General features: G+C 60.8%; 1 protein-coding gene across 1 annotated transcript in view; it reads right to left on the reverse strand.

Moving 5' to 3' along the window:
• Positions 1–6: 6 nt before the first annotated feature.
• SLC38A10 (solute carrier family 38 member 10) overlaps positions 7–27,487 on the reverse strand; it is a 39,765-nt gene continuing 12,284 nt past the window's right edge. The window contains exons 7-17 of the mRNA XM_077755425.1: positions 26,212–26,314; positions 24,963–25,145; positions 22,704–22,815; positions 21,783–21,889; positions 12,019–12,175; positions 6,734–6,901; positions 5,991–6,446; positions 5,239–5,355; positions 4,113–4,136; positions 2,009–2,170; positions 7–1,810 (exon numbers count right to left, since the gene is read on the reverse strand). Of these exons, the coding sequence (XP_077611551.1) occupies positions 912–1,810; positions 2,009–2,170; positions 4,113–4,136; positions 5,239–5,355; positions 5,991–6,446; positions 6,734–6,901; positions 12,019–12,175; positions 21,783–21,889; positions 22,704–22,815; positions 24,963–25,145; positions 26,212–26,314 (2,488 nt within the window). The 3' untranslated portion in view covers positions 7–911. The remainder of the gene's footprint in view (positions 1,811–2,008; positions 2,171–4,112; positions 4,137–5,238; positions 5,356–5,990; positions 6,447–6,733; positions 6,902–12,018; positions 12,176–21,782; positions 21,890–22,703; positions 22,816–24,962; positions 25,146–26,211; positions 26,315–27,487) is intronic.

Consider the following 27,487-nt stretch of genomic DNA (forward strand, 5'->3'; position numbering starts at 1 on the left):
GTGGTCAGTGAGTGGCTGCACCGGGGCCCCTGGCGGCAGGGTCTGGGGCACGCACACGTGGGACAGAGCTGGCGCGGGCCCTGGGCTTGAAGGTGGACGGCCCACCGCACGTGCCAGTTACACCTGCGCCCTGACCAGCCTCTGGGGGCGGCCTCTGGCTTTTCTGTTCCCTGAAAACAAAACCCCCCAAAACGCCGCCCCGCCTGCTTACAGGGTCTCTCAGGGGCTGCGTGGGCTCCGGCTCCCATGTCACCTGTGAGGTTTGGTCAGTAGGCGCTCTTCCCTGACCGCCTGTCGCAGCCCTACCCTGGCCACGGGCTCCTCGATGCCACAGCTCTGCTAACCAGACGTCACACTATCGGTTATGCTTAAAACAACTTTCTGGTTTGGGAAACTGCAGGGAGCGCAGAGCAGACCTCGAAGGGGCAGGGGTGGCTGTGCGCCCAGGCAGCTTTCCGACCCCAGGGGTGGCCCCGGGCCCAGTGCGCCCCAGACACGAAGCGGTGTCCGCCGAGCAGCCGGGTGGAGGCAGTGTGCATTGGGGAGTTTCTACAACACTCAACATCATGTGAACAACGAACATGTAAAGCAACTGGGAGTCTGGCGGACTGGGGGCTCTCACCCCGAGTCCCTGTCGGGGCGGCGGTTCCCCGCCGGCCTCTTGAGGCCCCAGATGGACGCGGCAGCGTCCGAGTCTGGGCAAGTGGCTTTCTCCCCAAGGCCACGGTGAGCTCAGTCACTTGGACAAGATGGGGGACAGCAAAGGCACAGGCTGTCTGGGGACGAGGCCGCAGTGAGCGGCCCTGTGGACCCCCACCCACGGTGTGTCCTCTGGAACGCGGCGCCCACGTGGTCCTGGCACGGCTGGGTGACACCAGCCACCCAGGAGGACAGTGGCCATGAGCAGGCGCTCAGGGGTCCTCCAGGCCCTCGGCCAGCTGCTTCATCTGGCGGCCATGGACCACCCGCAAAGCGCCCCCCGCGGCCTGGTGGAGCTGGGTCTCTAGGGCACTGCGGAGATCATTGACCTGCACGTCCGGGAGGGGGTGGAAGCTGATGATGACCCTGTCCTTCGTGGCCGGGGGCCCCCCTGGCCCAGGAGCCACATCCCGCCGTCTCCTCCGAAGGTCAGAACCGGCCTGCACTTTCAGGTCTCGGTTGGGTTTGGCGTAGTCTGGCTTCTCGGCCCCGGGGATGGCTGGTTGGGGCCCGAGGTCTGGGTCTGGCCTCTGCTCAAGTTCTTGGACGGCAGCGTCCTCCCCCCGAGCAGGCGCACGGTCCACGCCGGCGGCCTCCCTTCTGGCCTCCGGGTGGCCGCCCAGCTGCCCACCCTGACCCAGCGCAGAGACAGCCCGGGGCTCCAGCTGCCGGCTCTCGGCCTGGGCCCCAGCGGCTGCTCCTCCAGACTTGCTGGCCGCGCCTGCAGGCGCCTGGTCGCGGCTGACCGGCTGCGGCTTCACACGCGGGGCACCCATCTCTCCTGCCTCCGGCTCATCTGCCTCCGGGACGCCGGCACCAGCGGCTGCCACCTCTTTTCTGGATTTCCTCCTTTCGTGGGAGCCTCTNTCCCTCTGCTCAGCCAGGGCTGCCCGGGGCTCCGCGTCGGCCACGCCAGGAGGACCCGCCGGAGCTCTGCCTGCGGCCCCCACGGGCTCCTCCACGGAGCGCTGGCCGTGCCCCTGAGGAGGGGCAGGGGGATGCCCCGGACCTCCGGGCGCGGGTTCCAAAGGCTGCTGGGGGGGCCGCTCCACGGTCTCCTCGCCAGGAGCCTCCTGCTCCTTCGCCACCCCGGGCTCGGGCGGCACTTCGGCTGCAAATGAAGGAGGCCACCAGTTCAGCTAAAGAAATGACAAGCTACGGACGCAGGAACAGAAAGGAGAACTTGCCAGCACAGTGGTGTGACACACAAATCACAACTGCCCTCTGGGCCCTGGAGCCAGAGACCCGGCCACACGGCCGCGCCCGTGCGCTCAGGGACAGCCCCCTTCCCGGCCCGGCCCCGACTTGCCCTCCTCGCCGTCCTGCCTCTGCTGGCGCATCTCCTTGTGCTGCTCCTCAATGACCGCGAGCAGCTTCTCCTGCTGGTCCAGGAGCCGCTTCTGCTGCACCTGCTGCTCCTTGATCACCTGCAGCAGGACGGCGTGGTCCAGCATCTCCGCCCGGCCGGCTTCTGCGGGGGGAGCGCTCGCTCAGGGGCTGCCCCTGCCGCACGGGGGCCGGGGGGGGGCTGTGCCAGCCGGGGGCTGGTGTGACGAGGCTGGAATGGCGTGCGGCCCTCCCCTCCCCGGCACGCCCCGCGCTGGCTTGCGTGGGCCTGTGGTTTAGACATGCCCAGCAGGGTCCCAGCTGCTCTGATTGTCACTCCCTGGGAATAAAGACTGAGAGAAGCCCCAGAGAAGGTTCTGTGCCACAATGGCAATGATGGTGGTGTTCTGGGCTGGGTAAGGACTCTAAGAAAGCATCTGCCAAGCTGAGAATTTCAGAAACACACAGAATTTGAGGTGCCTGGGTGGCGTGGCTCAGGTCAGTTGAGCGTCCGACTTCGGCTCAGGTCATGATCTCACAGTTCATGAGTTTGAGCCCCGCGTCTGGCTCTGTGCTGACAGCTCGGAGCCTGGAGCTGCTTCAGATGCTGTCTCCCCCTCTCTCTGCCCCTCCCCTGCTTATGCTCTGTCTCTCTCTCTCAAAAATAAACACTAAAAAAATTATTTTAAAAAAGCAACCCAAAAAACAAAAAGCAAACGATTCTCTTCCCTTCCAGCAGGGACCAGAACGGCAACCTGCTGAAGCAGTGGCCAGCTGCCGGTGCACAGGGCTCCCGGCACGGCCTCTGACCGGCGCTGCGGGGGGAGGGTGCCAGGCTGAAATGGCGGAGGNCTGTTCCCCCGACGCAGAACGTGGGCCCGGGAAGAGGCCCCGAGTCTGAGCGCCCGGTGCCCGCAGCAGCCGCCAGCTGGCGCACAGGGGAGCCCGCGTCCGGCTGTTTTGGTGCTGGGCCAGCTCCTCGCAGAGAACAGCCACGGCTTAGGTAACTTCCGCAACACACGTGTCTCTAAATGGGAGTCTGGGGGTAATGATGTGAGCAGGTGGGGCCGGTCGGGGGGGAAAGTTCAGAATGAAGAACATTCCGTGAGCAGTGACAGCAGACGCCCCGGCCAGGGCCCACATGCTGAGCACACACAGATGCGCTGGCCCGTCCCCCCCGCGGTGGCCTGTGAGCTGCCACTTGGCACAGGGCTGGCCTCCTCCAGGGACTGCAGTGGCTTCTCCCCAGAGGCCAGACCTCAGGGAGGACGGGAAGACCAGACCACACAGAAGGCGAAGCCCCTCAGCAGCCCTGCTCCCCAGGTGCCCAGGTGGACACCCTAAGGTCACGGAGATGCCTGCCCGAGAAAGACCACATTCCGCAGACCGAGGAGAGGCCCCATGCCTCCTCTTACATGAAGGAAATGCGCAGCACTGCCCCTACGGGGTGCTCTAGACCAGCCACCCGAGCCAGGGACCTCGCTGTCACCCTGGGTGCCCGTGGCTCATGGCCACGTCATGGTCAACAGTACAAGGACAGCTCCACACGCCGCCCGTCCACAGGGCAGGCGCTGAAGGGGCGGGCCCCAGCCTGTGCGGCCCCTTGGGGGAGTAGCCCTGGCCAGATGCTGGAAGAAGAGGGAGGTGGCACTGTGTCATGTCCAGCCAGAAGCGACACACAGGGTAGATGTGACCCAGAGTAGCGGCAGGCGGTGCCCACAGGCAGAGCCCGGCCCCTGGGACCAGGCTCACAGATGGGACGTAACAGACATGCAGATATATGAACACGGGGCCATGCACACGGCAAGAGTGACACGTGGGCTCATCCTCGGGGGACGCTGGGAGCAGCCGGCACTTCCAGACCGCACCCACCACCCTCTAGGACCGGGCTGTTTGTGCAAAGCCATGAGTTGGGGTGCCAGGAGGAACCCAACTAAGGGGCTGGGAGGCCCACGCCCAGGGGGCAGGCCGTGTGTGTGGCTCCCGGCGGGGCCACTACGGACAGCCTGCCTGTGGCATCTTGTTCTCGCACCTGAACGCCCTCCACAAGCAGGCTTTCTGCGGGAACGGCCCCCCCGGATTCCTACCTGCTACTATCTTTTTGATTTCAGCTGTTCATCCCATTGAGAGGCGTACAGAAGAAAAGCAGAATAGGAAACCATGAAAATTCTCTTTTCAGAAAGAAAAAAAAATCGAAAGAATCAGACAGGTTTAGGCAACAGATCGTAAGGACTAGAATCTAAACACAAGGAGACTGAAACCAAGGACGAAGAGGCAAGTATGAACGGGCTACGCGCCTCCACACCCCAGGCCCCCCGTGGCCCCTGGCTGGGACACTCCCAGGCCCAAGCTTCGGGCTGGCTCACCCCGCAGGACCCGCAGGGAGGCAGCTGGGGGGCGGGGGCAGCGGGCGTCCATCCCCAGGAGCTGCCCCCGCGTGGCTCCGCAGAGATCCCCACGCAGACCCCGGACACGCTGGGGCCACGCCTCAGACAGAGTCGGTGGTGCCAGGGCTGGGTTCTGGGTTCTAGCCAGGCGGGCATGTGCACAGAGACCCCCTGGTCACCAGGAGATCACGAGCCAGGAAGGCTGCCCCACCCAGGCCACAGAAGCAGGTGCCCGACGGGGTGGGGCTGCTAGGAGGGGGTCACCCCCAAACCAGCACGAGGCTCTGAGGAAGACGAACCGCTGGGGAAAAGTACGACAGGCTCCCGTTTGGGGACAGGTGCCACTCTTCCCTGCAGGCGGCACGGATCCTGCCCCCAGGCTCGGGGCAGTAACAGCCCCCTGCCCTCCCACTGGGTCACGGGGAAGGCACGTCCTGAAAACAAGCAGCATCCGGGCGCACAAACTTGCCCACGCCTGGCAGCACTCAGCACTACATGCGAGGTGGGAAAAGTAACATCGCTGCTTTCAAAGAGCTACAAACGGGAACAGAAGACCATGTGACACGGCGACAGATGTTCTTTTAAGGGGAGAAAGAGACATAAAAACTGTGCCCAGGGAGGGGCCCAAGAGAAAGCTGCTGGTGGGGAGGGGGTAGTTCAAGTCTTTCCTCAGGAGGATGCCAGGAAGTACCGAGGCGGGGGGATGGGCTGGGGGGGAGCGCCTCGAAAGGCCCCCCCAAGGATGATAGGCACCTGTGCTCCTTCCCTGTCATCGCTGCTGTCACGGGACCCCAGGGAGGTTGCGGCAAGAAAGTGAAGGCCTTACCCTCCAGCTTGCTGCCCGCGTGGCCTCCGCCCTGGCCCTCTGCGTTCCTCTGTTCCCGCAGCTCTGCCTGCGGCCCGGGCTCGGGGGGCAGCTTCACCGGGAGGGGAGCCTTGCCACCTGCACACATGAAGATTCTGGAGGTTTGCAAAGAATTCAGAAGAAAGTGGCAGGGGGGTGGGGAGGGGAGTGGCAGCAGAGGGGGCAGAGAAGGGACGAGGAGGGGGAGCTGCCTCCTAAAACCCCCCTCCAATTGGCCCCTCCCCCTGCCAGCAAGTTCATACCCGACCTGACGATTACCAGGGACGTAGTAAAAACATATTCAACATTCACGCAGGTTCGTGGCAGCAAGCCAGCATTAACTACCTTCCCCAATTAACATGCAAGAACCGTCTAACCAGCGCCCAGACGGCACTTAACAACGTGGTACCTGTCAAGCACTCCCGGCGCGTCCCCCGTGTGCGCCCAGACACACAGGAACAGCACGGCACCTGACAGTTAGTGGTCCGGCAGACAGCCGTGTGACAGGTACCGCAGTAGCTGTCGAGCCAGCAGACGCCCGCTTCCCTCAACAGCTGCTGGAAGGGCTGCTCCCCACGCTTATTTGCGTGCTGATCCTGGGAGCCGAGCGGGAGCGTGGGGACCACAGGGAGGGCGACCCATTCCTGCTGCCCCTCCCCAGCCTCCCCCAGGGCCCACAGCACGGGGGCCTCGCGAGGGAGAGGACTTTGCCAAGACAAGCCCATGACACCCACCGGGCTGACTCTTCTCCGGCAGCTCGTCCGCAGCCCCTGCAGCCAGGCCTGGGGGTGGGATCCCGCCTGCTCTCTCCCCTGCGTCTGCCACCGGGGCATCCTGCCCCTCAGGGAGCAGTGCCTGGGGCCCTGGATGCAGACCCCTGTCGCCTGGCCCCTGGTCCTCCTTCACAGGCTCGATGGCTGGCTGCACATTTTCTTCTGGAACCTTCTGGGGGTCTTCAGGGAGACCCCCTGCTGCCTCCAAGCCCTGGTCCTCCCTGGGTCTCTCTCTTCCCGAATCTGGCAGAGGCGGTGCCATCTGAGCCTTGCCGCCCAGAGCCTTCTCATCCACGTGCTTGGACGGACGCTCATTCTCCTCCCGTTCTTCCTGGTCTTCACCTTCATCCACCACCACCTTGTCATGAGGGACAGGGGGTTCGTGGCGGTGGGCCTCGCCCATCGGCACCGCAACACCTAGAAGGACACAGACGTGTCGGGAGCAGGCAGCGGAGGGGTCCCCGGCCCTCCATCCCAGGGGCTGTGAAGTGAGTTCTGGTGCCCGAGAGCGGCACACCGGCTGGCAAGTGCCGCCTCTGACCGATCGGACTTCTGCCCGAGCACGGATACTCCTAGGAAATTACAAAAGGGGCCTGCTGCTGTGGCCAGGGGAAGAACAGCCATCTGAATCAAAGAAGGAGGGAGGCCGAGAGGACCGGAATTAGGCAGGCCCCTCCCCCACCGTCCCGGCGCACGCAGCCCACCTTGGCCAGGGCGGTGCAGCTGCACCTCCTCCTGTTTCTCCTTGGCGTCTTCCCTCGGGGGCACGTTCACAGGGCCCTTGATCTGGGCCTGCTCCATCTCATCTTTCTCATTTGGCAGCTTCGGCTTATCTCGGCCGTCCTCAGCCTCGTCCACGATCGGGTGCTGGCCTGTAAGCACCGCACAGCTAACAGCAGTGTCTCCACGTGGCCACGCCGCCAATCAGCACAGGGACCGGGCCGTTTTCCCTAGATTGTAATCACATTTCCTGGCCGAATGGCAGAGCCTAGGCGGTTATCTTTTCCCTGCTCCATCATTAGCAACTAAGTAGCACAGAAAACGGTCATTTTCATGTGTATTCATGACAAAAATGTCAAAATGCAATTTACACCTAACTGGGTACAGAGCAACACTCCATGTAATGTTGGCTGTCACCACCAGGTGGCAGCATGAGCCCACGCTTCGCCAGCATCCGCCCAGGGGGTCCCCCTTTCCTCAGGACAACCACCCTGCCCAACTCGACCCCTTGCTACCAGCCGGCACAGAAACGGCAGATGCCGGGGGAGACTGATGTGAGATTCCGTCAATATCTTACTGTGGACAGTGACAATTAGCATCCAAGGAAGACGAGAGCAGGATGCAGAGCCTGGGAAGCGGCACCCCACCCCTGCCTGAGCACCGCGCCCCGTCCCCCCCGCAGCCGTCCTGGGCCACAGCTCACCCACGCAGCAACCGTGGGGCCCGCAGACCGGGGCCTAAACAGCCTGTAAGGCAACTGCCTCCATTAAGAAGTTAGGCAAATGTGGCAGAAACTAAACACCCTGGGAAAAGAAACTTTAAAAAAAACCCGCCATTTCACCCTCTGTTCCCCGTCTCCAGACACGAGCTGCCCAGAAAAGGGGAGACTAACATCTTCCGTGCACAGCTGTACTACTGGCCTGCGCAGGGCTTGGGGGCACGAGATGGCGAGGTGGGGGGTGTGGGCTCACAGCAATCCGGCTCAGATGGGACCCTGCCTCTCCTGAAGGAGAGGAAATGACCCAGGCCGACTCAATGTGCCCGCCCAGGGAGGTGCACTCACACGCCTGGGTGCTGGCCGGCAACGTGGGGTAGCGCCCTTCCCAAACTGGCACAGGGCCCGGCCCTCCCAGGTGGTGGGGGCGCGGGTAACAGCCAGCAGGAAGCAGACTCCAAACTCTACAGTTGAACCAACCAGCCAAGAACAGTAAGCTCGTGAAGTCGCCTGGGCAGGTGAAAATGTTCTGGTCTCCATCACACAATTAACCCCTTCCCGGGGCCCGCGCTCAAACAGGAACTGCCATAAATCAAGGTGTCTGTCCAGTGGATTACAGAGCTAAGGAAAAAAGGCCAAGAGGGAAGGAAAAACACGGGAGAGCAAAGAAAGCCGCCGTGCTAGCCCGGCCCCCAGGGGCCCATGCATGGATGGTCCTGTGTCAGCAGGGAAAGGGCGAGTCCGCCGCGAGAGCAGGGACGGCCTGGCGCAGTCTGGGCCGCAGGGGGCCCCGTGCGGGCACCCCGCCCCTGCAGCTGCCGGCCTGACCATCACCATCCACAGCAACAACCAGCGATTCCTCTCCTAGAACTGGGCCCTACGTAGGGGACAGTGTGCCAGCCATGCCTCCTGACACAGAACCCTCGGAATCAGTGACTGGAAAGCAGCCTCTGGTCCGCTGGGACCACACACACAGGAAATGGCCCAGTGAGCAGACAGGCACCTCGGCTTCACCAGCGGGCGCGTCACTCAGCCTCAGCGTCGTGGCTCCCGGTTACCAGTGACCACTAACGACCCGGGAAAATCCCGTGTCGGTGCCTCATTCTGCAGGGCGGTGGTGGAGACCAGCTGCCCCGGGCGGCCTCCTGCCACACTCAGGACAGCGCCGCCTGGGGGCAGGGACCCCACACCCTCCCGACGGCACTGCAGGCTGGGAGTGCCCCAAGACGGACAGGCCGGCAGATGGCTACTTGTCAGACTCTCCTTTCCAGCGTCCAGCAGAGGCATCGAGTCCGTAACTCTGGCTCAGTGAGCTGAACGGTCAGGAGCTCCTGGAACTGTGCTCAGGGCTCCATGTTTGGAACCGGGGATGCGGGGCTGGGGGGGGGGGGGGGGGGGGGGGGGGCACAGCCTCCAGAGCTGCCCTGCTCACTGCCCCAAGGAGGTCTGCACTGGAGGACCGGGGACTGGGGGTGCCCCCTTGTTGGCTCTCCCCTCCAGAACCCCGTCCTGAGTTGGGGTACACACTGATTGCCGGCAAGGACCAGCCCCTCTCTGGGGACCCAGTGGTCAGGGTGGAAGGTAACCACTTCAGACTATCAAGCACCGAAGTAAAGGGACCTTTCCAATCACAGACACAGAGTCCCTGTCAACTGGAGGGGAACCCAATTCAGGACTCGCACAGGACCCCAGGACCCCAGAACGGCTGCCCGACAGCGCTTGAGAAAGCCAGGCCCGCTTTTAGGGAGCTTTCTGGTGACTGGTTCCCAGAGCTCCTCGGAGCACCTGCCTGGACATGGCCGTGAGCGGCATGGCAAGTGCTCGTGTCCGAACCGCACGGTCCTGGACCTGACCGGCAGGGGCGTCGTGATTGCCACACCCCTGCCTTTCCTAGTGTGCAGGGAGCACGATGGGCCCAGCCTCACTCGTTATGGTTCTCCCAGGAGCAGGCCCGTCTCCCCACGGGGAGCAGCTGGTGGGGGGCCTCCGAGGGCAGGTCCGGGTGGCTCAGGGCCGCACGCTGGGGGGCAGTGCCCTCCCTCCCCAAGGGCCACCCCGAAACCCCGGCCGGCAGAGGTACCTCGCCGCCCAATGCCGTGTCCCACCAGGCGGGCAGAGAGCCCCCGGGACCCGGGAGAGCACAGGCGGGACCCCGCTGCCCGCACCGAGAGGTGGACAGGCGTGGGGCCACGTCCTCCTCACGTACGCCGGGATCTGTCGCAGAGTGTACACGATTTTTTGCCTGCGTGCAGGGGCGAGTCCTCAAGGGAGAGGGTACAGAGCCTGCGGTCACCCTCTGCTGCCTGTGCCCACAGGCATGGCCGCTGCGTGGCCCGCGCCCGGAAACCGAGTCCTGGCCCTCCTTGCTCCTCCCCCCAGAGCAGAAGCCAGTGTGCCCCGCAGGGTGCTGGGGGGCAGTGTGTGCCCAGGGGGCTCTGACACACATGCTGAGGATGCTGGGGGGCGGGAGGAGAAGAGGGGACATGGCGCACTCAGAGGAGGGAGCCAAACAAGTTACAGAATCTGACCTGCCCAGCCAGACCCTCTCGGGTGCTATCAGATAGGAGATAAATGGCCTAATTAGCCTTTTTAATGGATAATTGCCTCACGGGCCTCAGCAACCTCATTGCTCCACACTCGTGCTGTTCGCCACACCTGTGCGTGCGGGGCTCTGCTCCCCAGGGGTGCCCGGGCCTGGGTGCTGGTTACACGTGTCCGCAGCAGGGCAGGACCGCCATCATCTGTCCCGGGGCCCACTCGGGGCTCCAAGGAAAGCCAGCACCGTTCTGGCCTCTGCAACATCAAAGAAACCAATAAAACCCCCCTCCGGCTGACGGGCAGAAGTCCGGCAGGGCGTGCGCATGGGGCAGGCCCCCGCGGTCCCCGCTCTGCCGCAACGAGGCAGCCCATCAATTACGGGGGAGGCCAGGGGCGAGAAAAACGGAGAACGCGCTAAAAACAAACGGCATGTGGTTCCAAGAGGGGCCATGTGTTTGGTTACGGCCTCGTGGAAGAAATGGAAACCAGATGTGGCCTCGGCGGGCGCCAGGTGAGCCGGCAGCCCACAGCCCGCCTCCAAGACGGGACGCGGCTGCCGACACAGGCTGTGGACTGCGCCGGCCACGGGGACAGGCGGCCAGGTGCTGACTGATGCCGGAAAACCCACAGCCAGCTGAGATGGGGACACTGGTGCCACGGTCATCCCCAAAGCACACACGGTGCCTGGCGGTGAGGGACCCAGCAGGTGCAGGCCACCCACCTCCCTCTTCCAGTGGACTTTCTCCATCCACACTGCCCCAGCTGTGCAAGGCAACGTGGGACCCGCAGGCAGCACCCGACCACCCGGACTTGTTTCTTCGGTAAATGCCGCCATTCTCCGGGGTCCTCTCCGTGGGGACCCAGAAGGGGAATCTTTGCCGGCCTTCACCATCCCATGAAGATAGAAGAGAGCACAGACCGCTGCTCCGAGCCCCAGGACGGACTGTCCCCCACAGCGGAGTTTGTGGGGTGCCCGGCCGCAGCCAGGGCTCTCCAAGTCGGAGCCCAGAGACAGACGCGGCAACAAATCCAAGGGCCGTGTGCCTCCCACCGCTGGCAGACCAAGCCCCGGCGAGACCAGGCACGTTCAACTCTCTTGCCAGCCCTTTGGGGCCTTTTCTTCGGTCAATCACGGCAGGTGGGCAGACTGGGCCTCTCACTAGGGCACGCGCCCCTTAGCTGTGACCGCCAACAGACACCTGAAACTCACGAGCAAACAGCCTCCCCAAGAGGGGCCTCCTCCCGAGGGGCATGCCGGGCAGGCCGTCTGGCAAATCTCAATCCAAGTGGGGGTCTCTTTGCAGGGGGAGGGGAGTCAGAGCTGAACACTGTACTCTTAGTGCAAACACACGCCACCGTCGTCGGAGCGGAGCCCCCCGGAGTGAAGGCTACCAAAAGCACACCCGCCCAGCGCCCAGCCTGAGGCCACGCAGAGCCGCGGGGGGTGAGGGGCCACAGGGAGGAGGCCCTCCCAGCTCTGCCTGAGAGAGGGCCACAGGCTCAAAGAAACGTCTTCTCTTGAAACCAACTCTGGACGCAACGGAGCCCCTTTTGTACCCCGGAAAGTCATGCTCAGACACCACCCTGCACCTCAATAGGCACAGCCACCGGTGGGGTGACAGAGCCACATAGGAGGCCGCGTGGGTCATCGCCCATCGACGGGTGGGTGGCCTGAGAGCAGCACGGGACATCAAACAAATCCAAGCGGCATTGCTGACTTTGGGCAAAACCTGGCTCGAACCCCACAAACTCACAACCGAACACGCAAATGTGGTAACACCCACTCATCCGCTTACCTGTTAGCGCACCGCACGGCGGGAGGGAGACCTCAGCCCTGTCTGCTGTCTGGCCCCTGGCATGCAAGTGGCCGCACCCCACCCTGGAGGTCCCTGCCCCTTGCATCACCCCGGCAGGACAGGGGCAGGTGAGAGAGCCTGGACAGAACCTTCTGCGCACCACGACCCTGAGGTGATGCCGCTGGGGTGCCCCGGGGGGGCTGCGGGGCCGTGTGCGTACCTGGGAGCCGGGCCGCCTCTGCCTTTATGACGCCCTTGGCCTCTTCAAGCCGGCCGGCCAGGGCCTCCTCGGCCACGTCCACAGGAGCCTCCTCGCTCACGGACAGCGTAGTGTGCGTGCTGACCACCAGGACGCCCAGGCCGACCCAGAGCACCACCTGGACAGAGACGAAGACCCGTGAGCAAAAGGGGTCAGGCTGTCCCTGCAGCCCTGCCCCGCGCGGAGGTGGGGGGTGTCGGGCACAGCACATGGCAAGGGGGGCCGGCGGGCACAGGACACACGGGCCACGGTCCTGCTAGCCTGCCTGACACTCATGCTGGCCGCTAGAAGACGGCGGCTCCTCACCGGTGAACGTGACTGAATCATGGCTAAACCGGCTTGAGCCACGTCGGCAGTGCGGGGAGGGTGGGCCGGGGGCTGCCTGAGGGCANACCCAACAACCGTGCAGAGGGCCCGGGCCCCTGGGTGCCTGGCTCCACGCCGTCCGCGTGTGGTCACCCGCCTCCAGCGTCACCCGCTAAGCTGGGCGTGCCCAGAGCCGCTGGCACAGGCGAGAGGGAGCCGTGGAGGCGGTGGCTCCGCGTCCCCTTCAGAGCAGGGTGCCCCTCGGGGCCGCCCAGGGAGCCGTGCGGAGGCGCCCCGTCCCCGAGCCCGTCCCTCCCATGAAGGAGCCGCGGCTCATCACAAACGCTGCCCTCAGGAACCAGCGCAACCAACCCCACCCCGCGGAAGGCCGTCTCCTCCCCAGGCTCCTATTCTGAGACGCGCACACATGTGACCAGCGCTGTCCGCGCTGCCGCCGCTGCTGCTGGTCCTGCCTTGCCCAAGCGCGGCCGCCAGGCTCTCCCCGGGGGGCAGGAAGCCCGGCCTGGAGCCTGGGGGGAGGAGCCCGAGAGGCCACCTGCCCCGGGAGCCAGGAACACCCTGCCGCTCACCTGCACGCGCTCCAGAGCCAGAACACGGTACCTTTTCCCGAAGGGCACGTTGACTTTAAAATGTATCCGTTCGGGTCCAACACGGCTGGAGAAGGGGCGTTCGCAGGGGGCAAGGCCCCCCACTCACAAGGGTGCGCAAGAGCGATGGGGGGGCCCCCAGGACAGGCCCGTTTCTGCACTGCCGCCCCAAACACCGTGCTGGGTCGGTGCTCACAGAGGCCAAGGGCAGGTCACGCTCCCGGGGTCAGCTACAGTTCAGGGAGGCCTACGGGTTCCCGGAGCCCCCGGCAGTGACCCCCACCGCCTGCCGCGGTCAGGTGGCCCCCCCGAGGGACGCGCAGGATTTGGGAGGTCGGAGCAGCCGTCTGCAGACCCTACAACATGCAGCGTGAGGTCGAGTGCCTGACAGTGACCTCGCCCTCCCCCCCACTCGTTATTTTTCTAGAAGTGTGACTGTGCCTAGCTTTAGCACACGACATCTTTCCAGGGAGAGAAGATTCATGGGGCAAAGACGGTGTCCTGAGATTACCGAGGTCATTTCGCCCATGACTTAGAATGACTTAGTGTAACACTTTGCTTTCTGGGCTTAAAAGAAAAATATCACACACAAAATAAAAAACGTAGGGCGCCTGAGTGGCTCAGTCGGTTAAGCTTCCAACTTGGACTCAGGTCATGATCTCATGGTCCATGAGTTCAAGCCCTGCGTCGGGCTCTGTGCTGACAGCTTGGAGCCTGGAGCTGCTTCAGATTCCGTGTCCCCCTCTGTCTTCCCTCCCCCCACTCGCACTCTGTCTCTCTCTCAAAAATAAACACACATTTAAAAACAATTTTTTAATAAAAAAAAATAGAAGATAAAAATAAAAAACGTGAACTCCATCAGCACTGGGAGATACCCGAGCTTCCCAAAAAAGACTGACCGGGCCTTAACTTAAGGTCGCTTTATGAAGGAGAGAGGCCTGCATGGAGCCCGGGGCTTCCGGAGCACGAGCCCAGCTCTACCGGGCCCCAAGCACACGCCTGCCCCGGCCACCCACCGGGACACCCCGCGTTCTGCCCTCGGCAGACCCTGCACCCCCTCTGCTGAGACCCCACCCGCCTCCTGACACACCTGGTTTGCACACCAGCCCTGGGCCCCACGGGGCCCTTGCCCCTGACCGCTGTCCGTGGCGTGAACAGCGGGGACTCTGCAACGGCCACATGTCCCAGCCACCTTCACCTGTCCTCTGAAGAAACGCCACCGGCACACGGAAGCCCCGGGGCAGCGAAGCCAGAGCCGCTCCCACTTTGGGGCAGCCGTGAGGTTCATGGCATCCAGGTGCCAGTGAGGACACGGGGCCAGTGCCGGTCTGTGGGGTGAGGCCTCACACAGGGACCAGGCTGCCGACTGCGAGCAGGCGCAAGGGAGGCAGGAGCCCGCCGGAGCCAGGGAAGCAGCGGGAACCCGGCCCCACCCAGGAAAGGGCACCCCAGGGGGGCCGCGCACCAGGAAAGGGCGCAGGTGCCGTGCAAGTCCCCTGCGGCGGCCGTGACAAGTACGTGCAGGGCCCCTGAGCACAGACCGGAGCTCTACGAGGCCCCGGGCTCCTGCGAGAGGCTGGGGCTCCCGGAGCCTCCGCTCTGCTGTTGAAGTTTGGAGGCCGGGAGCGGAACGTCAAACAGGAACGATGGCGGCTTCTCTAAAGTCCCGGATGAGGGGCCCTGCCCCGGGGGGAAGGAGCCGAGCTCTGTGGCCCCCGGGCCAGCAGCGGAGAGATAGGGCGCGCAAGTGGAGCCAGCCCGGGGCGCAGGGGTGTAGGGGTGCGTGGCCTCAGGATGCGAGTAGGGAGTTCTGGTCCCTGGAGCTCAGCCTCACCCCAGAAGCCCAAGCCCAGCCCCATCCGGGTCTTGCTCTGTGTCAGGCCAACAGGACGAGGCTGACGGGTGCGCCCGGCGTGCCAGCCTTCCGACCTCACAGCCCCTGCAGGCCCAGCGGGAGGACAGACACAATACATTCCGAGGGCTCAGCCCGGGCCTGGCGACACCAGGGGCTTGGCCTGGGGGCCGCACGTGACCCGAGGCCCCGGAGCACCCCTCAAGCCCGTGAGCTGTGGCCTCCAGCCCTGCTGAGGTCCCGGACCCAAAAGGAGAAAAGCACGTAGGGGCGCGGGGAGAAGTTCCACTTTCCCTTCTTACACGAAGCCTACGTGACCAGCACGCAGGCTCCAGCTCTGCACCCCGAGAGGCACACCGGGAGGCACACCTGGAGGCAGGGGCCCGGGCCGCCCCGCAGCCACGCGCCCCGGTTCTGGTCCCCGGGTCCACGTGGCCGGCGTCAGACAGGAGCTGCGCCCCCAGATCCCAGCCAGGGTCTCTGGTCGAGGTCAGACAGCGGCGACCTGGGGTGGCTGACTTGAATCCAAGACTCGGTGGGCATCTACTTCCTTACTCACGCCCCTCGGAGCACAGGCCGACCTTCGGGGCCTGCCCGGGCGGAGCTGCCCGCTGGGCGCCCGGGGGAACGGCACCACCAGGGGGCCGCTGCGCTCTGCTCTCTTCTGGGGGCGCCTCCGGTGGCTCCTGCTCCCCCTGCTGGCCTCCAGGCCGCAGCACGCCGATTCCAGAACCCTCCACCAAGGTCAGGACCGGACACTCTAATTTCTCAGATTCTCAAGATAAGGAATAAACTTACGACGGCAGATAACGTTCCTTTTCGATTCACTAAGGGCTCATGGTGTTTCCACAGTCCTTGCTCCTCCTTCCAGAATGTTTCTCAGGGCACCCCTTCTTCTGAGACTGCCCGCAGCCCCGCCCCACACGCCCGGCACCCAGGCGCCCCTCGTGCAGCTCTCATCTAGGCCTGTGTCCAGGGACAAGCGTGTCGTGTCAAGGAGCACTCAGACGGGCCTGAGGCCGAGTCTGTGCCTTTCTCGGGGGCTCCCGGGACAGAGAGGAGACAGCAGCCAAGCAGGCGCCCTCCGACCCCAGGTCTCTGAGCACCAAACTCCAGCCACAGTTCCAAGTGTGTCCCCTGGGAGATTCGTTTTCCTCAAAACATTGAAGCTACATGTTTGGAGACAAAACACAAATGAAAAGCGGCAGCACGTGTGAGCGGCACACCAGTCAGACGGTCTGTTCCAGAACCGACTGTGACACGACCCAGCAGGGCACTGAGCACAGGGAGAAACTTAACCACTTTCTCCACTAACGGTTAAGGCAATTAACGTGCTTTCTAGGTTTAAAAAGCCATACCTTCCCCCATTTGCTCACTCGCGCTCTTTCTCTCAAAAATAAATAATTTTTTTTTTTTTTATAATTTATTTCTAGGAGAGAGAGAGAGACAGCGTGAGCAGGGGAGGGTCAGAGNAACCCAGCAGGGCACTGAGCACAGGGAGAAACTTAACCACCTTCTCCACTAACGGTTAAGGCAATTAACATGCTTTCTAGGTTTAAAAAGCCATACCTTCCCCCATTTGCTCACTTGCGCTCTTTCTCTCAAAAATAAATAATTTTTTTTTTTTATGATTTATTTCTAGGAGAGAGAGAGAGACAGCGTGAGCAGGGGAGGGTCAGAGAGAGAGGGAGTCACAGACTGAAACANAAAAATAAACATTAAAAAAAAAAACATAGTAAAGCACACAGAGAGATGCTTCTGTGCCACGATTCCGTGTGTGCTTACGAAGGTGTGCACAGAGGTGTGCAAACATGCATGTCCCTGTCTGTCCTCGAAGCCACAGGCAGCACCAGGCTCGCCAGTTAAAGACCAGGAGCTGTCCCCGCTGAGTGAGGGACGGCGAGGGGGCCCCTCACACTGCCAGCACCACGGCCAGAGGGACACGACCCACACACGAGGAAAGAGGAGCCCTACCTGCTGGGAAGCAGGGGGGAGACTCTCCAGCGGTCCTGTGAGGAGGGGGAGTTAAGATGTGCAGCGGACGGGCCCCTCGCACGAGCGGGGAGAAGAGCTGGCAGAAGAGGGGGTCCCGGGAGCGCAGCCGTGGTGTCACCGACGCAGGGGACAGGCTGGGAGAGGCGGGCCGGACACCACGGCTACGACCCACGGGAAGGCTGCTCTGTTCACCCTGCAGACCGGCGAGGGCGGAAACACAGCACTTTCTAAATTAATCCACAGCTTCAGTGCATTCCAATCAGACCAAACAACAAAACGCTGGATTTAGTTTTGTTAAGAGTCAGATCAGCTAATTCGAACGTTCTTTGCAAAATGACCAGGCGAGCACATCCAGAAATGTCATTAATAAAAGTGAGGAAGAGGGATCAGAATTCAAACGCTTCCCGAGCAGGGCGCCTGGCTGGCTCAGTCAGGGGGCCAGGGTGCTGCTGGGGGGGGATGCGACTCTCGATCTCAGAGTCGTGAGTTCAAGCCCCATGCTGGGTTCAGGATTACTAAAAATAAATATACTTAAAAAAAATAGTTGGCTCCCAGTTTAAAAAAATGTCTCCAGGGCAACGCGTCACAGTGTGGGGCCCCTGCGCGACCTCGGGCCACGGCAGGGAGCAGTGGGGACGGCTGCACGACCGGGAGGCCAGCGGGGCCTCCGAACACAAGCCCCACTCCAGGCCCACACACATGCGTCTACACACGGGGGCAGTAACGCCGCACGTCGGGGACAGAGCCGCAGCTCAGGAGTCTACTTGGCTTCTCACCCCAAAATAAGACACAGATGGTCAAAGACTCAAAGTGAATAAAATGAAATCATGAAACTACTAAAATTGAGGAAAAGAATTTTTAAAAACCTCACTGGAGACGTGAGCCTTTCTAACAAGGACTTATCCTTCCCAAGAGTCTGAGGGGCTAAAACTCTGGGACTTGACGGAGGGAAAACACGTGCAATCTGGCGGCCGCAGGCTGGTCCATTCCCAAAGCTCACTCAAATGGCACAGCTGAAGCCACCGGCAGGCAACCTTGGCCACCGAGACTGCCGGTGAGGACGGAGGCTGGCACGGAGGCTCAGGCCCCCCCTCCGTCCGTGGTGCTGAGCTCCAGGTAAGGCGGCAGCCTGCAGCTGGCACGACTCGTGGGGCGGGCGCCAGGGGTTAGGGGTGAGGGCTCCCGGCAGCCAGAACTCGAGCGGCCACCGTCCTTGGAGAAGGGCACCCACACCCTGTGTGCAGTTCTTGCCGAGGCACGTGCCAGCTGCCAGCTACGCAGAGAGGCGCACGGGGCACCTGCCAAGAAAACCGGAGCCAAGTGCAGAAGTTAGCAACGCGAGGGCGACACACTGAGTCAAGGCCCTGCGAGTGCGAGGGCTGTGCCCTAGGAGTGAGGCAAAGCAGAAACAGCCTCACCTCCGCGCAGCACGGCCTCCTGCCCCTCCTCCGTCTGCTGAAGACGGCACCATCTACCACTTCTCAAACACAAACGACCAAGCACACCAGAAGGCAGGACCAAGCGACAGAAAACCAAGAGGCTGCAAAGGATCGATATAAATAAAGACCGACGGCTTAAAACAGTAACGGTAAGATCTTGTGATGTTTAATATATATGTAAAATTAAAACACACATAAAAAAAGAAGTTTTAAAATTAAAACAAACAAAGACAACAGCACCAAAGGCCAAAGGAGGGTAAATGGAGGCAAAATATCATGAGATACTTGTCTGGGAAATGGTAAAAATAACTTCTAGTCAACTCTAATATACCAAGGGTCCATATTAAACTGACTTGGAACAGAAATGTGCCACTCCAGCTAGCAGAGAAATAAAAAGATGAAATGCCTGATTTATCCAAAAGTCAAGAAGACTTTCTTATCCAAAAAAAAGAAAGAAGAAAACAAAAAAGGACGGGACAAATAAAAAAGAGTAAGACAGAAGTTTTAATCCCCCCAAAATCGGTAATTATATTCAGTATTAAAAAATCGTAGTCTTTTTTTAAAATCTTAAATACTCTTATTAACAAACTGGATAAAAACAAAACACACAAAAGCCAACTACATGCTGTGATCTAAGACATACTATAAATATAAAAAGCATAGAGAGATCAAAAAAGGATAAAAAACTGTATTGTGTAAACATAAATCCAAACCAAAGTTGAGTTAGTCACACTGTATCAGACAAGCACAACTATCAGGACAGAAGCATTCCCAAAGATAAAGAGGAACATTTTACAGGAAAAAAGGTTAGATGGGTTAAAAAAAAATTTTTTTTTTAATTTTCATTTATTTTTGAGAGAGCACAAGCAGGAAAGGGGCAAAGAGAGAGGGGCTCAGAGGATCCAAAATGGGCTCTGTGCTGACAGCAGAGAGCCCGATGTGGGGCTTGAACTCATGAACCATGAGATCATGACCCGAGCCAAAGCTGGTTGCTCAACCAGGGTTTCGGAGCCCCCCAAGTGCCCCGAAAAGGGTTAGTTTAACAATAACCATCCTAAAACTATATGCTCCTAAAAACATAACGTCAAATTAAAAAGCAAAGACTGATACAACTAAAAGGAAAAATAAACAAATCTACAATTATATGGTAACTTGTCAGATCTTTCCCATAACTGATAAACAAGATTTAAAAAAAGAACAAGAACACGTAAAACCTGAAAATTGCAGTTAGTAAACTTGATCTAACCAGACATACCCCACCAAGCACCCAGCAGAGAAGACCATGTGCTAGGACACAAAGCAAGTCTCAAAAATGTCAAAGGACCAGAATTCAAGTTCTTCAGCATATATTCTCCAACCACAAGAGGATCGTGCTTATAATCAGTACAAGAGGCTACTAGGAGATCCCCAAAAGTCTGGAGATCTAAAAAGAAACCACGGGCAAAGAAGACATAATGAAAATGAGGAAATGCTGTGACTTGAAGGGTGGTATGGGATCTTCCAGCTACGGTTGGTGCAACCCCGTCAAAATCCAACATGGCTGTGCTGGTGGGGTGCGGCTAACAGATGACACAGAGACAGCTGGAAAGGCAAAGGGCCAGCAAGGGGACAGACCCCCTTGTAGAAGAATGAAGGTGGAGGGCTCCTACTGCCTGACGTGCAGACTCACGGTAAAGCCCCCGGGCTCGGAGCAGGGCTGCGGGAGCGCAAGGAGAGCCCGAGAGACCAGCCACAGAGGAGTCCCAGGCAGTCCCCCGAGGGCACAGGTGACCGGTGACAGCACTGCCACCTCAGTGGTGGGGAAAGAGGGTGCAATCACCTAGGAGCCCTCACCCTACCTCCCTGTCTGTTCCAGACGGAGTGTGCATCTCCATGTGAACGATAGAAGCTTCCAGAATAGAACATGGGAGGCGATCTGCAGGACCTTGTAGAGGGCAAACATTTCTTAAACAGCACATGAAAAGCACCGAGCAAAAGGGTGACAAACTGAAGTACACTAAAATTAAGAACAGCTGTTGGTCAAAAGGTATCATGAAGAAAGTCAAAAAGGAGCTAAGAATGAAAAAAACATTTGCAATAGGTGCTTCTGAAAAAAGATTTAGATTTGGAATCTTCTAAAAACTTCCACAAAATCATTAAGAAAAAGACAGCACGCCTGGATGGCTCAGTCAGTTAAGCACCCAACTTCAGTTCAGGTCACGAACTCACCGTTTGTGAGCTCCAGCCTCGCTCCCGGCTCTGCACTCTCCTTCTCTCTGCCCGTGTGCACGCTCTCTCTCTCTCTCTCTAAAATAAACTAAATTAAAATTTGAAAAAAAAAAAAAGAATATTTAAAAAAAAGAGAGAAAAAGACAACCCAGTTGACGAAATGGGGCAAGACGGGAGAGGCAGTCACAGAGGCTCACGCGGCGGAGGTGCACACGGAAGGGCACTCGGCGTCACCGGCCACCCGGGCGCTGCAGATTCAAACCCGAACGCGGTACCACCGCACAGCCCTTGGAAGGACTGGTACCTGTGAGTGGGGCGGCGGAGGGAAAGGCGACAGGAATTCTAACACGGGGCCAACACGCCGCTGTCGGAAAGCCGGCGGGAGCCTGGCAAATCCTGCTGAAGCTCGAGAGACGCGAGCCGACGACGGGATAACCCTGCCCCAGTGAGTCACCGACACAGGCACACACGTCACAGGAGAGTTGCGTGGAGGCCCCACTGTCTGCCCGGGGGAAACCACACAAGCCGCCCGACCCCGCAGCGACACGGCCGGCCGCACACGTGACGCGTGGGTACGAGGCCAGTCGGACACAAACCCGCATAGTTCGGCTCCGTTTACACCAACTTGAAGACAGACAAGATTCTCCCAAGAGATTAGAAGACAGACGAGCGGTAACCTTTGGAGGAGAAAGACTGTGGGGCACCCCGGGAACCTTCAAGTGCTGGAATGTTCTAAACCTGCCGTGGACAGTGGCTCTGTGGCTGGGCTCACTTAGCAAGGGGTCAGGCTGTGCGCCAAGAAGTGGGTGCTCTGCTGTATGCAGACCACACAGTACTCCTAAAAGAGTCCCCAAACCACACCGGAGAGAAAGAGCTCAACAAGCCCCTACAGGGCGGGCAAGGGGCCAGTCTATCCCAGCACTCATGCACGCACACACTGGTCACGGTTGCCTCCATGTGGCACAGCGCTGCTGAGGGGGGCCCATCACACAGTCCGGGGAGACAGCTGGGGCGCCGCGGCCCAGGGGCAGGGGGGCACGGAGCGTGCAGCGCACACACACTCACAGAAGCCCCACTCACCATCCAGAAAACACGTCCGGACAGAAGCGGTGTAGTACCCAGCACTCTGCTAAGTAAGCTGGTGTGATGCCCACCCCCCCCACCGGGGCCCCGGGAGCCCCCACGGGCCCGTGGCAGTGGCGCAGCCTCACCCTGCACCCCCTGTACCGCTGGCCCAGGCATGTCGCCTCCCGAGAAGCTCCTGCCTTCTCAGCCCCACTCAGCCCTGACCGACCCCGTGGGCCGAGCCGCACTCACCTGGGAGGAAAGGGCGTTCTTGTGGATTTTCTTATAGATCAGAGCCGGGCAGACGAAGCAGATGAGGCTTCCCATCGTGGCGCCCGTGAGGCCCAGGATGGTCTCCACTGGGAACGAGAAGCCACAGGAAGGCGTGAGGGCCAGGGGCGCCGGCAAGGGAGCCCAGGGGCGCAAGCCATCCTTGCCACGAGGCCCCTCCACACGTGCCCCCAGGACACCCGTGGGAGCGGAGGCGCGGCCTCCTGTGTCCGCAGGCACACTGAAAGGGACCCGGTCTGAGACCACACACGGGCCACAGCGTGGTCAGCAGCCCTGGGAGAACCAGAGGCCGCACCTTCCTGGCTATGGAGTCTCGGGCAAGCCCCATGCTCTCCACACCTCAGTTTCCTGGCCAGTGAAATGGGTCCACATGGCTCCCTCCCTTCACTGTGCAGTGTCTTCCTGTTGGGCCTGGCACAAACCGAGCCCCGAGGGCACCACCCTGGCCTCTCACAGAGCGCGTGGGTGTGCAGCGGGGACTCCTCGGGAAGCTCATCTTAGATCGCCACCCCCTCCACCCCGTGTGGCGAGGGACGGGGCAGCACGGGTGCCAGGGCACGTGGAGAAGCCAGGATGCGTGGGCGGATGGACACGGGCACCTGGCTGGGTACCCAGGGGGGGACCTGTGGGCCGCACCAGGTGCCCGATGACAGGACGCTCTGTATGTCAGAGAGCACGTGCTTGACAGCTCAGACCCCGCTCAGGTCCTTCACCACCCGCCGTAACGTGTCCTCAGAATCAGGAGCCGACGGTAGGGAAGAAGCCGTGGCACCACCAACGACCGCGCACGCCAGGCCCGGGTCCCTGCTTCGCAGCATCGCCCAGGGCAGAGGAGAGAGCCGGCCGGGAATCAGGCCCCGGAGCAGCCTCCCTCCCACTTACCGTTTGGGATCATGATCCCGCCGACCATGGTCCCGAACACGACTGAGAGGGTGAGCACTTTAAACCGCAGAGGCGGCATGTAGCCTCCAGCCGCAAAGGTCCCATCTTTCTGCTGGGTGAAAGGAAGCCAAGACAAAACGGTTTTGAAACGACGGATTCCCCCCACTCTCCGGTGAGGGCTCTGCCTGGGCCGCCGGCAGGCGAGTGCCAGGCCACTGGCTGTGCGCCCCAGACGTGCCACGGGAACCGGGACCCCAAACCAGCAACGCACCAGGAGGGCCCGGCTGCGCCTCACATCAGGCCTGGAAAGCAAATTTTGTAACTGCTTCTCGAAACGTTAGCGGCAAATCCTCCCGTTTTCCTGCAGAGCAGCCCTGGGAGAGGCTGAGAACCGCGCCCCGTGGAGCAGCACGGGCCCCGCAGCCCCGCACGCAGGCTGGTGGTCTCCGAGTGGAGCGGAGGCCCCCGGGGGCACGCTCTGGGCACAGCCGCATGCCACCATGCCGTCCGCTCGCACTTCCAGGCGCTGGGCACGCAGCCCGAGGTGGGGGAAAGGGGACACAGTGTCACCACACCCAAAGGTCCTCCTCCTCCTCCGAGGCCCGTGCACCAGATGAAGCTTCTAGAGCAGTGTGGGGCACACAGGAGGGGCTGACCACGGTTCCCATTTGTGGGCTGGGAAGACGCCGGCCCAGGGGAGCTCAGGGCCTTCCATGACTAGAACTGCAAAGCACCCAATTTCCAGAAAAGACCTCGACGCGGGCCTGTGCGGTCACGAGGAGTCCCGGCTGACACTGCAGACCGGACTCAGGACCTCAGGCCAGAGACCCGAGACACCACCGTGGAAAGCAGCTGCGAGGCTGTGCACCCCCAAGACGTGTGCCCCAGGCGGCAGGAGCTGCCACACGTGGACCTTCTGTTTTTAACTAGGCATCGAGAGCCGAAAGAAACTTCTAGTTCCAACCCGTGCATTTGAAAATGTCTCATAAAGGGCTAATCAGGGCCATGAGTGCATACATGAAAGCGAACGAAACTCAGGCTCTTCTGGAAGCTTCTGTCCAACCACTGAAACTTTAAGTTCCACCAACATGAAGATCATCGTATGCCGACCCCAGTGCCCCTCTGCTGACCTGGCTGTTGTCACAAAGTGGCTCTGCCACGTTCCCTCTCCCTCCCCCCTCCAAGGGTTACGCTCAAGGCCCAGTTCCCTGCTGCATCTCTGTTTCGGGGATGACAGGGGTGGGGCTGGGGAGTCACAGCGCGGGGCCCTGCCTGCATGGACACTCTTCGTGCCCCCATGTGAACAGACCGCTTGTTCCTGCTCTTTTCTCCAAAGCTGGCTTTTAAAAAAAGTCCCGGGGTGCCTGCAGGGACACTGCCCCCTCAGTTTACTGTCTGACTTCGGCTCAGGTCATGATCCGCGGGTTCATGAGTTCAAGCCCCACATCGGGCTCTTTGCTGACAGTTTGGAATCTGAAGCCTGTTTTGGATTCTGTCTCCCTCTCTCTCTACCCCTCCCCTGCTTACATACTCTCTCAAAAATGAATAAACATTTGGGGCGCCTGAGTGGTTCAGTCGGTTAAGTGTCTGACTTCAGCTCAGGTCAGGATCTTGTGGTTTGTGGGTTCAAGCCCCACATCGGGCTTTCTGCTGTCAGTACAGAACCTGCTTTGGATCCTCTGTCCCCCCCTCTCTCTGCCCTTCCCCTGCTTATGCTCTCTGTCTCAAAATAAACAAACTTAAAAATAAGTTTTTTGGGCAGGCGCCTGGGTAGCTCAGTCAGTTAGGCGTCCAACTTTGGCTCAGGTCGTGATCTCACAGTTCATGGTTTCGAGCCCCGCGTCGGGCTCTGTGCTGACAGCTCTGTGCTCAGAGCCTGGAACCTACCTTCAAATTCTGTGTCTCCCTCTCTCTGACTCTACCCTGCTCACACTGTCTCTCTATCTCTCAAAAATAAGTAAAACATTTTTAAAAAATTTAAAGAATAAAAAATAAAAAATAACTTTCTTTTAGGGGCTTGATCCTATGCAGGGCTCAACCCTGGGATTGCGGCCTAAGCTGAAATCAAGACTCAGACACTCAACCAACCAAGCCATCCGGGCGTCCTGAAGCTTGTCCATTTTTAACTAGGAAAAGCTCCCCTACCACCACCCAGAGAAGTAAAGAACCAGCAAAAGCCAACAAGAGAAAACACGACTGAGACCAGGAAAGCCGTGTTTCCCTGGCAAACTGCCGTCCGAGGGGCCCCGAGAACCTTACCTGCTGCTCGAAAAGCAACGTGTTCAAGGCCTGTCGACACGGCAGGATCATCATGGGGAAGCCCACAGCCACTGACATCATGAAGCCCACTCGCATCATCTCCGTCACCAGGTTGGAGGGAAAGTGCATCAGCACGTTGCCCGCGGTGGCCTCAGTGAAGCTCACGTAGCCGAAGAAGCCGACCTGTGGAAGGCGACGGCGGAGGGCAGAGGCGTGGCTGCACCCCCACCCCCCGGAGACGGCCCCCAGTGCACGCCGGACCCCTGCTTGTAAACCGCCCCCACAACTGGAAGGCTGTTGTGGGTGAAGGTCCATGAGCTTCCGTGGGGACAGCAGGTACGGGGAAGAGGCTGCCACGGAGAAGGCAGCCTCGAGAAGCCCCACATGCCTGCAGAGCGGCCAGTCTTCATCTGGTGCGAAATCCAAACCTGAGAACCACGGAGCAAACCGTGCTTGCCCGAGGACGGACACGGCGTGGACGACAGTCTACAAGGCCCATGTGCCACGAGGCTCAGGGAAGCAGGCTAGGACCTCAGCGCACTGGGAGTTTTATTTGCAACGTAAAAAAACACAACAAATGGGAACATTAAGAAGCCTGGAAGAGGGGCGCCGGGGGCTCAGGCGGTTACGCGCCCGACCTCAGCTCGGGTTGTGATCTCGCGGTTCGTGGGTTCGAGCCCCGCGTCGGGCTCTGTGCTGACAGCTAGCTCAGAGCCTGGAGCCTGCTTCAGATTCTGTGTCTCCCTCTCTCTGCCCCTCCTCTGCTCACACTGTCTCTTTCTCTCTCAAAAATAAATAAAACACTTAAAAAAAAAGAAAACCCAGAAAAAAAACCCAGAAGCCTGGAAGAAAAATCTACTGAAATGTCAACTGTAACGGCCCCTGTGGGCTGGAATCAGAGGTTACTTTCTTCCTCTGCAATTTTACACTTTCCAGGCTCTGGAAACAGACACACCCCTTTCCGGAGCTGATTGGCAAAGATCTCCAAGAAGTACAAGGAGACTCTCAGCCAGGTCAATCCAGAACAGTCCGTGCCCGCACTCCCCCGGGATGGGAGAGACAGCAGCGCCACCCAGGGCACAGCGGGCTTGCGGGTGGCTGTGGAGCTGAACTGAGGGGGTCTGGACAGGAAAGAAGCAAAGGGCAAGCCTGGTCGCGGGGGGGAGGGGGGACGGCAGGGGAGGAAGGGGTCGAGAGCCAAGTCCGTTCTGACATGGGAGACGAAGGGAGCGTGTGAAAGGGCTCCTACCATGACGTAGAAGGTGGTGACCACATTGAGGGAGGAGGCAAATATAGAGCTCATGGTTTTCACCGACGGCTCATCCAGGCTGTCGTAGGTGGGCAGAACCTGGCTGTAGAACAACAAGCGACTTCAACGAGCAGATTCCAGAGAGAGGCACGCCCTGCGGCTCCCCAGCTCCCAGGTCCCCGGTCCCTGGCCGCGTCTCCAGCACCTTCCTCCACCCACACCCGCCACCACGGTAAGTCAGGGCCGCGGCTGACCACGGTTTAGATGGCGGACGGCAGCCCCTCGCACCCGGCGCGCCCCCCTAACGAGCTCCCCGTGAGCATCTCAGAAGCGCCACAGAACGAAGGGCCGTCTGTCCCGCCCGGGCAGGAGTGTGACGGCGGGGGAGCGCTGGGCTGCAGGGGAGAGGACGAGCTGGCAGGGGAAGCAGGAAGCGGCTCAGAGCACTGCCGTAATAAGAACAGAGTTAAACAAACATCAGCAGGGCCGGGCCACCTGCCCCCGCCTCAGGGCTGGTGATCGCAGCCCGTCCGCGCCAGGAGTGCAGAGGGGCTGGGGGGGAGGGACTCGTCCGCCAGGCTCCGTGCGAACAGAGTCACTGAGGGGAACAGGTGAGGGGGCGCGGGGGGCAGGGAGGGGAACAGGGAGGTCTGTGTGTGGCCCCGGGAGGGNGCTGTCCTGGGGGTGAATGATGGAGGGGCGGCCACTCTCCATCCCACGTACTGTGGCATCAGGGTGAGGGTGAGGGAGCCATAGCCGGCGGCCACGAATGCGGGGTGCTGGCTGGCAGGGGTGCGCCAGGACGCAGAAGACCATTGCCAATAAATGGACAAGCAGAACGGTCAGTGGAGCCAAACCCCAAAACCACCTTCTAGAAACCGAGAGGAAACACCACCAAAAAGCTAACGGGAACCAGTGGGAAGACCCGGCTGGGCGCACTGTCCCCTCAGGGCACCCACAGTGGGCAGGGGCACCCGCACAGCCAGCCTCCCCTCAGCCTGGCTGGAGGGCGCCAGGTAGCACGTGCCGTGGAGCCCACACACGTGGCAGGGGACACACAAGGGAAAGGACACAAGCGTCTCAGCGCCGAGCAGCTGCCGGGCTGGGGCGGGTCCACACGGGCCAGTGCCGGCTCGGGGCAGCGGGTCAGACCCCAGGACCGGGACTTCCCTCCCGCGGCCCCCAGCGCACACCAGGAGCCGCGGGGACTGCGTGGTGGGGCCTGTGCCCGGCACGTGGACAGGAGCGAGTGAGAGGAGGCCCAGGCGGGGACCCC

This window comes from Crocuta crocuta, unplaced genomic scaffold (genome assembly GCF_008692635.1).
Source record: "Crocuta crocuta isolate KB4526 unplaced genomic scaffold, BGI_CrCroc_1.0 scaffold50, whole genome shotgun sequence".
NCBI classification, from domain to species: domain Eukaryota; kingdom Metazoa; phylum Chordata; class Mammalia; order Carnivora; family Hyaenidae; genus Crocuta; species Crocuta crocuta.